The sequence below is a fragment of the Aspergillus sydowii genome (genome assembly GCF_001890705.1).
Source record: "Aspergillus sydowii CBS 593.65 unplaced genomic scaffold ASPSYscaffold_7, whole genome shotgun sequence".
Taxonomy (NCBI): Eukaryota; Fungi; Ascomycota; class Eurotiomycetes; order Eurotiales; family Aspergillaceae; genus Aspergillus; species Aspergillus sydowii.
Window position 1 is genome coordinate 1,291,325 of NW_024467865.1, and position 13,249 is coordinate 1,304,573.

Genomic DNA, 13,249 nt, shown 5'->3' on the forward strand with positions numbered 1-13,249 from the left:
AAAGTTATAGATATCTTCATCCACGATACCATACTGATCTTTAACCTTCTGCAACTCGTCGAAAAAAGCACTAATAACCTTCGGATCTTTACATAGTACTCTTTGGTGATTGATCTTTCTAGTAAATCTGCTTTTGATCTCCGGGTGACGCTTGGTAAACTCTGTTACCCAGTTCTTTCCTACTGGCTTTGGGGGGGCGACAGAATCAGCACCTAGGATAATATTGGCCATCTCTCGTACTTAAAAGTGCCTTGGGGCAGCGCCATATATATCAAGTGATACTATTTATACTATTAATGCATCTTCTTGTCTTACAGATAGCCTACTCTTGTGGTTGCGGAGTTCTGGTTGAGATTGAAGTCCCTTTAGTNGATCACGTAGGGTTTGAGGAGGTAGATTATAAATCAAAGCAGCTTGGCGAGGATTTGAAATTTTTTGGTTTTTTAAATCATTTAAGGCGCATTGAAGTCTGCCCTCTTGCTCAATCAATTCTTGCTTCGTTTTACGCGCTTTTCGTGGCATGGTGGGTAGTTGAAGTTGGTGGGTGGTTGACGCGTTTGNNTTTTTGGAGTTGCACGAACCGACCGGGATGCACGAACCGACCGGGAATTACGTTAACTAAGCTAGCTAGCTAACTTACGAAACTCCTCACTATGCATATGCACTAATCGCGTTTGAACAGCCTCGGTGCTCATGTGAGAATCACCGATTATCATTGGTCGACTTTCTGCATTTCTCCAACAGCCTCGACAGATTGGAAGTCGGAGGTGGGTTCCATATTCAGATCGTCTTATCAGTTATCAGGTTATCTCGAGTTCTTGATGGCGCTGTTTCATGAATATCGGCTTCATCTTGATTAACAGTATCTGCCAGTCACTGACTCAGTGGTAGGTGATTTCCTCGTTTAAAATCCCACTCGTAGTGGTGTGTTTCCAGGGTTGTAGTAAAGAGTTTGTTCCGTCGTCCTTACTAGTAATAACAGTATCTCCTGGTATATCATCTATATTCACGAACTTAATATGGAGCACCAGAGCAACTGGAACCATATTTACCGACTATTCGCATTACTACCACCCCAAGCGCACTATCCCTTTTACGCTATGCTGTTTGCAGGCTATTATAGACCGTAAAAACAAGCACACTGTTGTAAATGCAATTCATTTATAGTCCCCAGGACTGATAAGAATGGGCAAAGCAGATAATTTTAGAGCAGATGCCAGCTCTGGTAAAACTAAAATAGAAAGAACTCGGAGTAATATGAGCTGTGAGTAATAGTGATTAGTTAACTCTGTCTGGGAGCTAACACAACTTAAGCCAGAACGTTAAAAGAGAATAAGAACCGTCAAGAGAGGATAGGATCTTGGGCACGTAAACCTCCAATTAATGCCACCCCTTTGGGAACCCTGACCTCTCGTACGTTAAAGCATGCAAAAGCAACGACCTTCTGGATTGCTGGGCAGCATCTGAAAATACGGCCCACGAGGTAATCATCCATGACGGTATGGAACGAGACGTCTAGCTCTCTCAGGTTAGGATAGCTCTTGCCCTCCGCAAATACCTCTTCGAACGCGGCATAAGTTATGTGACGGCAAGATGCGATATTCAATTTCTGTATAGTTGAGCCAGAGTGGCGCATAAGGGCAACGAACCCGTTTGACGCAAGGCCAGTTGCTTCCGCCGGCCCCTCGGGATTTGAATTATCCACATCTCGTGTCGACGAGAGGTCCACAACTTCCAACGATGAGTTCGACCAGTCTTCAAATAGCTTGGTAAACCCCTTGTCCGTGCAAGTGGAATTGTCAGACAACCTAAGTTTTGACAAGAACCTACACTTGTCGTGTATCACCTCGAGTAGTGTATCATCAGCTTGTGGAAACCCTCGCAGGGATAATGTCCGTAGATTTGGTCCAATTTTAGACACCAAAACAAGAAGACTCTCGGCTTTTGTTTCCTTGATCAGGGTTAACGACAGCCGCTCTAGGGACTGCAAGGTTGAAATTGCTTGAAGCGAACGATCGGACATCTTCCAGCAATCAATGAGCTTTAGGCGTCGAAGTCGGGTACAAGATTGGCACATAACCTCGATACTCTCGTCGTCTAAAGAGAAGTCCAAGTTCGATAACCTGAGAGTCTCGAGTCGGCCACCTAGTTTCTCAAACAATTTTCGCCAACGCGAATCAGACACCAAATTTGCAGCATCCAGTTGCAAATGGTTTATATTGAGGTTCTGGTCAATTATATAGTCCATGACATTGTCTTTCAACTGTCCAGCAAACCGGAGGTTGACGTTAGTCAAAGCCGGCATGAACGTGAAAACTTTTTGGAAGTCGTCGGTCTCGAGCTCTAGGTAACTGAGTCAGAAGAGTTTACAGTATCATTTAACGGGAAGACATTGGACTATGATCCTAACTTACTTCCCGAATCGCAGATATCAATGAAACCTAGATCGGGCCGAAGAAAAAGATTCAAGGTTCTCGGGGTCAAAGCTCGTCGTTTTGATAGGATCTGGCTAAGACGGCGTAAAAGTTGCCATGGCAAATCGCCGAATTCCTCGATATTGTTGATATTATCGGCGACTTTCTGCAAAGAATATTAACTCGGCAACGCGTTACTAAAGGTGAGGTATACACACCTTAGTACACATCTCCACCAGGCTCAAAGCACCGTATTGAGCAATTCCATCGAGAAGGTCACTTTGGTTTTGACGCCGACCAGTCCTTGGGCCTCTCTTCTTAGGCTGAGATTTCTTTTCTTTGTCCCCAACCTCCTTGGAACATTTTGCGCAGAGTAGACCCCCATTAGGCCCTGTTTTACTATATGGCGTGACGGTAAAACGCTTGCTGCAAATTTCACAGTTTTCTAGCTGGCCAGGCATTGGCCGAGAGCGTTCATTCATCATCTCTTTCGCGATGAAGTCATCATCATAATCATCATCATCTGGCTCGCCTGTACGTCGAGCCTTGCGACGAGCAAACTCCTTGCTCCGCTTGATTTTTGCAAGCGCAGCTGTCTCTTTCCGCTTGCGCTTCTTTCTCTCCTCGGGCGTCTCACTAACCTCATCTTCATACTCATCATCGTCTGCAGGCTGCTCTTCGTGTTCCTCGTTGGCGTGGTCCTCCGCCTCTCTTAATCTCCGTTGGTAGTCTTCATGAATTTGCGCCGCAGAGATGTTGTTGGACTGACAACATTTGATGTGAGTAAATCTCGAAGCATGGAAACGGACATCGACGACTTACAGCGAGGAAATCAGTGAGGGCAGAATGGCTGAACTTCATTAGTTTTCACCGGGGGAAATGAGCATGAAGTGACATACGGGCCCCTAATTTGATTCCTTGTTTGCCTTCGACCTGACCTGCTGACGATCAGTAATTAAAATCAAAGCATGTCATATATATCTTACATTTTGATATAAGAAAAAAAGCGAAAATGTTGAAAAGGTATCGAAAACTGAGGTATTAGATGGTTTCTCAAGTCACAGGACTCGTGGTGATTTCGCGTTCCACTTAACGCGAGAAAGTTCGTTGTCAGCCGGATCTCGTGTTTCGGGGATACGAACTCCTCCAACTCCAGGGACGAGAGGCAAAAACGGCAATGAAAGGAGGTTTTCGACGAATCACTTCTCGGTGGCTAATTCCGTGATCCTTGGCAGCAAAAATGATCCAGTGAATTATCGGTTGGAAAACTTTTTTCCTTTTCCAAACTTGGGTTTCTTGATTATTAACCTATACCTGGGGTGAAGGTGCCTGCGCGGGAGAAGGGAGCCTAGAACCCTGCCAGGTTTCAAGCTGCCCTCCAGTTCGCATTCGGGCGAGTTGGCTCTATATTCAGGTCGTGTCCAGGTCATAACACTCGTTTTACTGTCGGATTATTCTGCTTCAAACAGCTCGTGGGTCTCGTACTCCATCATGGCAAGGAGAAAGCTGGAAACAACGCAGGGGTCTGCTGCTTTCAGTGGTAAGACACTAGAACTAACCATCTTTGTTCTACTTTGATACTATCTTTGCGTCTCAATCACAAGCCTTAAAAGTTGACTTATTAAATACCACAGCCCCAGATGTTCCGCCCTCGTCCTCGTCCAGGCGCACCTCGTTGAGACTAGCTCAGACAGCACCCTCCACCCCGAAAGTCGAGAGCCTCGAGAACCAACGGGAGATTGCAGATAGCGAGGATGAGTTGTTATCTTCAGGTGTCTCAAAACCTCCTGGTGTTGCTAGGTTAGCAAAGGTTGAAGTTGCCATCCCATTGAAGTACCGCCGTTCCCCCTCTTCCTCCGTTGCCGCCGAGGATACGTCTGCAGACGGGATAACCGGATACGATACGCCAGCAACTAGTGCTGCTGTTACTCCCGCCGAGTCGGACATTGGGCGCTCGAAGAGAGTTAGCGCCTCTGCCAGAGCGCAAGAATTGCGTTCAAGTAATATGTCTCTAGGTGCGAAGAGGGGCGTAAAGCGGTCCGCAGCGACAGAGACAGACGACTATTTCACGCCCGAAAACGCAGATGCAGCACTGGCGAGGAATTTACAACTACAGGAATATCAACAGAACATTCCAAAGCGCCGGAAATCTTCTGACAATTCTATCCCGGAAATCGGCGGGTCTGAGGATGACGATAGTCCACTAAGTGAAATAGATTATGACGAATTATACGAAGAAGATCTGGAAAAACCGTTGCCTCCAAAGAAACTCAGGGCATCTCGTCGATTGAACACCAAACCTGTGATTCCGGACAGTGATGATTTCTTGAATGAGGGCTCTGAAGAGCATTTAGACGATTATACTTATCAAAGCGACTCTGCTTCTAACTCTGCGAGTGAGGAGGAGCCATTGATTGTGCAGAGGGCTTCACGGACCAATAACACTAGAATTCGGAGATTAATGTCTCGAAGACAGCTGTCTGCCGGTCTCGCAAGCGCGCTTGCCTCTGGGATGAGCTCTCGCGTGAGATATGTGGAGAATATATTCAAAGAGGCTAGGCTAACCAAAGCGTCCAGGCTTATAAAGAGCGTCAGAAACTCGAAAAGCAACACCCAACTATTACAACTATGTGGAATGATTTGAAGAACGATCCTCCCATTACCCCCGAGCCAGCAGCACAGCCTGTGGGTATATCGAGGACACTCAAGCCGTTTCAGCTCGAGGGTTTAAATTGGATGACCCGGCAGGAAAAAACACAATACAAAGGCGGACTATTAGGTGACGAAATGGGCATGGGTAAAACCATACAAGCCGTTTCGCTTCTTATGTCGGATTATCCGGCAGGTAGGCCGTCGCTCGTTGTGGTTCCGCCGGTTGCTTTGATGCAGTGGCAATCAGAAATCAAGGTTCATTGGCTCTACTCAAAATACTGGATATCGCTCTAATACATGTCACAGGAATATACAGATGGGAAACTCCAAGTTCTCGTCTATCATAACACTAACTCCAAAGTCAAGGGCCTTTCAAAAAAAGACCTCGAAAAATACGATGTCATCATGATATCCTGTTTGTATCCCCCGTTGGAGCTCCGATTGCTTTCTGTCTGACTGTTATGTAGACTCTGGCCTAGAATCAATTCATCGGAAAGAGTGGAAGGGCTGGAACCGCAACGATGGCATTGTTAAGGAAGATAGTAAGAATCTGCTCCATCAAACTACGTTCTTATGTTTTTTTAACATTCTCAAGGTGTTATTCATTCCATTCATTATCACAGGCTCATTCTAGACGAAGCTCACAGTATCAAGGTAATATTATCTTTGTCATTTTCATAGAGAATTACGCTGATTTCAATAGCAACGTACGACAAGTGTTGCTCGTGCCTGCTTCGCACTCAATTCTAACTACAAGTGGTGCCTTTCTGGTACACCCGTTCAGAATCGAATTGGGGAGTTTTTCTCTTTGCTGCGATTTCTAGAAGTCCGGCCTTTTGCTTGCTACTTCTGTAAGCAATGCAAGTGTCAAGAACTTCACTGGTCACAGGATGCCGAGAAGCGATGCGCGAAATGCAGACACAGGTACCGTATACCCCATATAGCCGTCACTTGGAATTTCCGTGTTGACGATCATTCTAGTGGCTTCAGTCATGTATCAGTTTTCAATCAGGAGATACTCAATCCTAGTAAGCACAAGATCTAACCTTTCGCTTTTATCCATTTAACAAGTGTTAGTCACCGAAAGAGATGACATGGAAGCGCGGAAGGAGGCTCTGGTGAAGCTACGGCTGATCACCGATAGGATCATGCTGCGCCGGGTTAAACGGGACCACACAGCTTCGATGGAACTTCCACCGAAACGGTTAGTATCTCTTACGCATTAGTGAAATATATTTACTGACCTGCGTAGTGTGATTCTACATAATGAATTCTTCGGAGAGATCGAACGTGATTTCTCTCGAAGTATCATGACAAACTCTTCTAGACAATTCGACACCTACGTGAGCCGTGGTGTGATGTTGAACAATTATGCTAATATTTTTGGACTTATCATGCAAATGCGACAAGTTGCGAACCACCCGGATCTCATTCTGAAGAAACATGCCGAAGGTGGACAAAACGTTCTTGTGTGCAGTATCTGCGATGAACCAGCAGAGGAAGCTATTCGATCACGGTGCCATCACGACTTTTGTCGACGTTGTGTGAAGGACTATATTCAATCGTTTGACACGGACTCTGTCGTTGACTGTCCTCGGTGTCACATTCCGCTCTCGATCGACCTAGAGCAGCCAGATATGGAACAACATGAAGATCATATCAAAAAGAACTCGATTGTCAACAGAATTCGAATGGAGGATTGGACGTCGTCGACAAAGATCGAAATGCTTGTTTACGAACTTTACAAGCTGCGCAGCAAGAAGCAGACTCTCAAATCTATCGTTTTCTCCCAGTTCACGTCGATGTTACAATTAGTTGAATGGCGCCTTCGCAGAGCAGGCTTCAACACAGTGATGCTTGATGGAACCATGACACCTGCACAGCGCCAAAAGTCAATTGACTACTTCATGAATAATGTGGATGTTGAGGTTTTCCTCGTATCTCTCAAGGCAGGTGGAGTAGCCCTGAACCTCACGGAGGCATCAAGGGTCTTCATCGTGGATCCGTACGTCTCCAATCTGTGACCAGTTTACTATAGGTCTTATCACTGACGGTTTCTAGGTGGTGGAACCCTGCAGCAGAATGGCAGAGCGCCGACCGTTGTCATCGAATTGGTCAACGCCGACCGTGCGTTATTACGCGGTTATGCATTGAAGACTCGGTGGAGTCACGGATCGTCATGCTTCAGGAAAAGAAGGCGAACATGATTAATGGTACCATCAACAAGGACCAAGGGGAAGCGCTGGAAAAGCTCACCCCAGAGGATATGCAGTTCTTATTCCGGGGCTCATAGTTGCACTACGACTCCGAGTCTGCATATCTTCCTTCTATTCCTATCCTTACACAGCCACAGACAGGCATCAGCGATATAGGGCTGGGCTTGAGGCCGTGCAGCCTGGCTTACCTTTTGTTTTTGCTTCTTTCGAACCGCGGTTTTCAGGCAGCAGAAATAATTTTCGCAGTGGAGACGGGGGCGCGGGGAACATGTGGTGCCAGGCCGCCAGGGACGTTCGCAATTAATATTAGCAAATCTACAAAGTTTATGCGAGCGCGAAAAAAACAATCAAAGAAAAATTTTGTCGTAGTGGGAAGACCCAGGAACTCTTTTCGGTACCATCTTCAAGTCGGCACATCCTCGAAACCCCTTTTGCTCAGTTCGGAGTAGCCCTTCAACCGTCAGACTCCGATTATTACGTACCATGCGAGATTCTCCGAGCGTGAATTGGCAAAAGCTTAGCCTTCCGTCGGTAAGGCTGAGTGGGACGACTTCGCCTTCCGTTGAGGGGGTTCGTCGAGTCGTCATTTCAGGTTTGCTCCTGAACTCAGGGCCCTGTCAAATTGTTATTATGGCGTGGACTCTTCCCTTTTAAAAGAGAGACATGGAGCCTGTGCCCGTCTTCCTTTTTTCCTCCATGATTATTATTAGCTTCCCCTTTGCTCTCCGAGTCTCAGCCCTGTTTTCTTTTGCTTCTCCGGACTCCTAGTTCTATCAACAGGCAGCAGCGAAACGACCCTGGCGCAGATTCGCCATAACCTTCGCCGCTCCCGATTTCGTAAATAATGGAAGACGCACAAGCACAAGCACGCCCACAACATTTAGGCGACAAATATGGGCCGAAGCTAGTTGGTAAGGCAGACAAATTACAACAACAGGCTGTCGCTATGAGCGGAGGTTCACAACATGGTGAGCCTGCGGGAGGGTTTGACAGCACGCCATTTCCCAGTGCGCCGCCCGGCTATACGCTAAAGTTTACATTCCATCGCGGGGTCAACCTCCCTTGCGCCGATTTTGGCACTTTCTCATCCGATCCGTATATCCATGCCACGTTGAGCGTTGATGTTCCGCAACGACATAAACAGGATCCATTCCCAACTTTCAGAACTCCCACTGTGCGTAAGAATCGGGATCCCGTTTGGGAAAAGGAATGGATCGTTGCCAATGTCCCCGAGTCTGGGTTTCGGCTCAAATGTCGCCTCTACGATGAGGATGCGGCAGATCACGACGACAAATTGGGAAATGCCTATATTCAGGTGGATTCAATTAACGAACAATGGGCCGGCATCCGTGAGCAGCCTTTCCGGCTGAAAAAGCACACTGGCAGCAAGCGAGTCTATCTATTTGGAAATATCGCCTCTATCGCTTCGCGACGTCTTGACACCGCATCCCATATAGTCATGAGCGTTGAATGTCTGGGAAAGACCCCGGGCACGAATGGCGCACAAGTTTATACCCTGGGGCCAAATTACTGGTTCAAACATTTCTCGCCGTTGATCGGTAGATTAATTGGAACAAAGGATGCTGTTCAAAGTCAGGATGGGAAGAAAACAGTCAATCGGTACAAGTATGTCCCACTGTTTCCGCCAAAGCAACCCCATCCATCTTGCACTTCCCAATCTAATACTTTTCATTTTAGTTTCCAAGCTATACAGATCCAACTAAAGGGGCCCGTGCCCACAGAACTGTATCATCGATACGTGGAATTTAGACCTTTCGTGGCGGGAATGTTCACCTCACATACCATTCGAGGGCGGATCCTCAACAGAGCTCTTCATCATCAGCATGAGAGAATCTATAATTTTGACAGGGCGACGTTAGATGGTCACTTCGAGAACCCCTGTGTGGAAATGACGCAGAAATTCCTTGAATTTGTCCATTACGGGCAAGGAGGTAGAATCTTCACCTATGTCCTCACCCTCGATGGCCAGTTTCGTTTCACAGAAACAGGAAAGGAGTTCGGTATTGATCTGTTGAGCAAACACACTATGCACAGCAATGTCTCCGTCTATATTGCCTATTCTGGAGAATTTTTTATTCGACGGCGCAAACGCCGCCACCGATCTCACTCTTTGGCGTCGAATCGATCTTCCACAGAGTATGTTGTGGATAACGAGGGCGAGGAGATGGAGATATCAACGAATCCGAGTGGATATGAACTCTTCATAGACAACGATAGTGGTACCTACCGTCCAAACGCTCACTATCTGTATCTTCTAAAGCAGTTCTTATCGTCTAACCTTCCTGAACTTCACATCACGACTTTGGATTGCCAGGCTGATGCGGAGCGGATGCAGGAGCTCAAGAATGAGCAGAGAGAATTGAAACACAGCACGGGTGCCCAGATGGCCTTCCTCCAGCAAAGAAGCAGGTCTTCTTCTTCTTCGTCTTCTGCGTTTTCCATCTCAAGCTCTGACGAGGACGAGTTGAACGAGCGCAGTGGGCTAGAGCAAAAACAGAGAAGGGACTTTTCCAAGAAAATGCATGAGATGCGTGATGTCAGAGGGCAAGTCTTGAGATGGGCGCAGGGGGATGAAGAGATGCATGGCAGCTCTGGAAAGAAGGTGGAGTCCTCGAACCCCCATGAGGCTACAGCTGGCATGGAAAGGATGACAATCAGCGGTGCTGGAGCTCAACATTGATACCCCTATGCCACTTTGATTTTTCAGATAGCCCCTATGGAGCTATTCCCATGTTCTTTTCCTTTCTTTTTCCCTTACTTTCTTTCACCTTCAAAGCCTTCATTACGAGATTCGACCCCTCGTTGTTTGCCTGTCTACTGTTCACCTAGACCAGCTTCATAACGTGTATACAGCCAGTGGCTATCATTATTCCTATATGTTAATGGTGTTATTCTTAATGAGAAGCTGCGGATAGGCAAAGTGGTGAGGTTGGGTAGCCTTGTGTAATACCATTATCGCTTGGTTTTGTTAGGCTATTGTTTCGCCAACTATAATCGTGTGGTATGTTCTGACAAATATACTATATATAATCATCAAGGTATGTGTATTGCTCGTGTATGCGATGGGGCTTTCAATTGACTACGGTCGGAGCCGCAAATGATGGCACAAAATCATCAGGGGAGGGAAGAAATAACAAAGAGGCGAATTAACCGCGTCAATAAAGCATTAGTAAAAACCATCCACGTTGTCGCCATCATGAAATCTCAGCGCTCAGAAATAGAATCGGAAAATAAAGAATTAGATGCGGCGCTAAAGAGGAATCTATCCCGCTTCAGGCATTTCGATCGAGGGGTAGTTCGACGGCAAGAATCCTAAGAGTCCAGAGTCAAGACTCATTCAATCCAAGTCTAAGCCCCCTCCAAGCCGATCTCAACTCCTCTTCTCCCTCGGCATCCTCCACAGCCTCAAACATATCTTCTCTCCTCTTCCAACTCCCCGTCTTATCGATCTAACCTCATCCGCTCCCTGCTCAGCTTCTCAACCGCCCCCAATCACCGGACCTTAACGAACCTGCTATCTATCGTCAAAAGCGCCCGACTTCCCGCGTGCTGGACCAAGGTCGAACCGGTGAATGATCAAGAGTGAGAAACACTGAAACACTGGTGGTGGCTCCATCTTCCCCACTCAACTCATTTAATCTCGTCCACATCTGCTCCGATTGCGTTCTTCCATCTCCGTCGATCGTTATTCACAGCATCCTGCCCTTGCGTTTACCATCACGGGCCACTCGCTCATGATCTGAGTTGGGTGGCAGTTGGGATTCGACCGCGCATCAACAACAGTCCAGTCTTTTCTCTAAAACCAAACTGAAGGCGCGCAGACCGCCGATGGTGACCTTACAACTGCCCCGGTTTCCTCTGCGGACTTGATCCTCCGAACGACGACTTGACGCTTTGAGCTTTCTACAATGGGGATTGTCGGAAGTCGGCTTGAGGATTCGGGGAGCCTGTATTTCAAGGATCAGAATAAACGTATGGCCCTTCTGTTCGTGCGATCGACGATGAACTGCGGTTGACTTGAATTTACCAGTAACGATCGCATCCGTAACGATATCTAATTCTCGCCGCGTGCTTTTGAATCTCGTTCCAAACTCGTTCCCTGCCACCAGGTATAATGCGAAGAGAGAACCTGGTGACGACAGCTTGATTGAATATATACAGGTAAGTCAAACAATTAAGCAACATCGCCTGGAAACATTGTCCTTAACTAACAGCTCCAATTCAATACAGGATCCCGACTCCCCTCCCTCTGCTCCTACACCCTCCTTTCTCTTGCGCTTAAATAACGATGACGAGCTCAGTTTTAAATTCACATTCATCCTTAGACAGACGCAAACGGGGAATGTCACAAATTCTACTGTTAACGGAGTTTCGACTTCTTTGCCCGAGTTAGCCGACACTGTACTGACGGGACTGACATTTGCGCATGCGCCCAACTCGAAGGAACTCGACAATCTGGTCACACGAGAATTCCACGCAAATCCAAACCTGCAGAATAACTCGAATGTTCAGCTAGTGGGCGATTTCTCGACCGAAAGCAGCCCCTCCGTTCAGTTTGACTGGTCTTGGAAATGGAAGCCCCCCAAAATCACAGAAGACAAGGGCGGTGGTTGGAGAAATAGCTGTAGCTTCTTGGATTATGACCAGAGAGCTAATCGCCTCAACACACTCGCTTATTTTTCCTTTTGGGTACAAAACACCGCTCGACCGCCTCCTAGCCCGCAGATTACTTCTCCAAACCTGGAAGTCCATATCCCGGCTCGCAACCGTGTCCCTTCTTCACATTCAGTCTTGTCACATTCTAGCGATGCGGATGCTTCATCGAACACCCAGGTTCAGGTTGCGCCGGGCACACCCCCGGAAGTCAGTGAGGGGCCTCCAGCTGCTGCGGCCCCCGCGCCAGTCAAGGTAGACCTCCCTCATTCGCGGCCCGGCGAGGATATGAGCGTGGTCGAAGATGGACCCTTATTCCGTGCTACAATGAAAGCATTAGAACAGAAGACAGGGAACATGCGCGCCAAGATCAAGAAGGTACTGAAGAAGGCCGAAGCCGCCCATCAAGCCCAGGCGGCCTGCAATGAGGCTGTAGAAGCGTTTTTATCCGCGCTCGGCGATGCATCAACATCAAATGCGAACGCAATCCAACCGGCCTTGGACCACTACTTTGAGAAGATTTCGCGGCAAATACTGAATTACGAACGACTTAACGCCCTGCAACTTCAAAAACTGGTGATTGAACCCCTCTTGAAGCTTTATACTAATGACATCAAGCAAGCCGAGGCGAAAAAGAAGGAGTTTGAGGAAGAGAGTAGGGACTATTATGCATACGTTGGTCGCTATCTCGGGCAACGACAGGACTCTCTAAAGGAGAAGAAGCGGGCAGAAAGTGACTCCAAATACCAGGCGAAGCGGCGAAATTTTGAGTTGAGACGGTTTGACTACTCTTCGTTCATGCAAGATCTACATGGTGGCCGTAAGGAACAGGAGGTTCTTTCCCATCTCACCAAATATGCGGATACACAAGCAAAGACCTTCCTTGCCGCTGCTAAGAATGTGGACGACATGGTCCCACAGCTTGATGCTCTTATCCACGAGGTGAATCAAGCGGACAAGGAATTCCAGTTTCAAAGAACGGAGAGGGAGGAGAAACGACGTGCTTTGGAGAAGAGCAGCAACACGTACCTTGAACCCGATGCGCCCACCAGCTCGAGCGCGGCATCAACGTTAGTTGGTAGCAGTAATGGAAATCAGAAGCCAGAGGGAGATCTAGGCCGTGCCGATAGCACCGGGTCTCAGCTACGGAGTGTCACAAGCAACAACTCGTCTACGTCAACTCAAGCGACTGCTCCCACCAGCACTCCCGTCGGGGCGCCTGCTGCAACCCCAGTCACGAATTCAAGCAGTACGTTTTCTGGAGTATCCGCGAATCAGTATGAAGGCTAATCT

At 47.5% G+C, this 13,249-nt stretch overlaps 4 protein-coding genes across 4 annotated transcripts; 3 read left to right on the plus strand and 1 right to left on the minus strand.

Annotated features, from left to right (window-relative positions):
* Positions 1-1,031: 1,031 nt before the first annotated feature.
* rad7 (DNA repair protein Rad7, protein) lies at positions 1,032-3,758 on the minus strand. Its single transcript, XM_040847353.1, has 6 exons — positions 3,401-3,758; positions 3,314-3,352; positions 3,237-3,264; positions 2,633-3,178; positions 2,415-2,580; positions 1,032-2,343 (listed from the first exon to the last, which is right to left on the minus strand). Coding segments are annotated over exons 1-6 (1,782 nt in total). The 5' UTR covers positions 3,403-3,758; the 3' UTR covers positions 1,032-1,342.
* On the plus strand, positions 3,511-7,615 carry ASPSYDRAFT_47020 (DNA repair protein RAD16). The gene is made up of 11 exons (XM_040847354.1): positions 3,511-3,954; positions 4,049-4,938; positions 4,992-5,321; positions 5,373-5,481; positions 5,534-5,608; positions 5,662-5,720; positions 5,770-5,990; positions 6,048-6,094; positions 6,144-6,270; positions 6,319-7,071; positions 7,128-7,615. Exons 1-11 carry the CDS (start codon positions 3,906-3,908, stop codon positions 7,357-7,359), a joined length of 2,892 nt encoding a protein of 963 aa, XP_040701601.1. The 5' UTR covers positions 3,511-3,905; the 3' UTR covers positions 7,360-7,615.
* Positions 7,616-7,645: 30 nt separating this feature from the next.
* ASPSYDRAFT_1088954 (C2 domain protein) lies at positions 7,646-10,191 on the plus strand. The gene has a single exon (XM_040839893.1). The coding sequence runs from the start codon at positions 8,127-8,129 to the stop codon at positions 9,981-9,983; it is 1,857 nt and encodes a 618-aa protein (XP_040701602.1). The 5' UTR covers positions 7,646-8,126; the 3' UTR covers positions 9,984-10,191.
* A 1,020-nt stretch (positions 10,192-11,211) lies between these two features.
* ASPSYDRAFT_32930 (putative ARF GTPase activator (Csx2)) lies at positions 11,212-13,246 on the plus strand (the record flags this gene model as incomplete). Its single annotated transcript, XM_040845035.1, has 3 exons — positions 11,212-11,275; positions 11,334-11,464; positions 11,534-13,246. 3 exons carry the CDS (start codon positions 11,212-11,214, stop codon positions 13,244-13,246), a joined length of 1,908 nt encoding a protein of 635 aa, XP_040701603.1.
* Between the last annotated feature and the right edge of the window lie 3 nt (positions 13,247-13,249).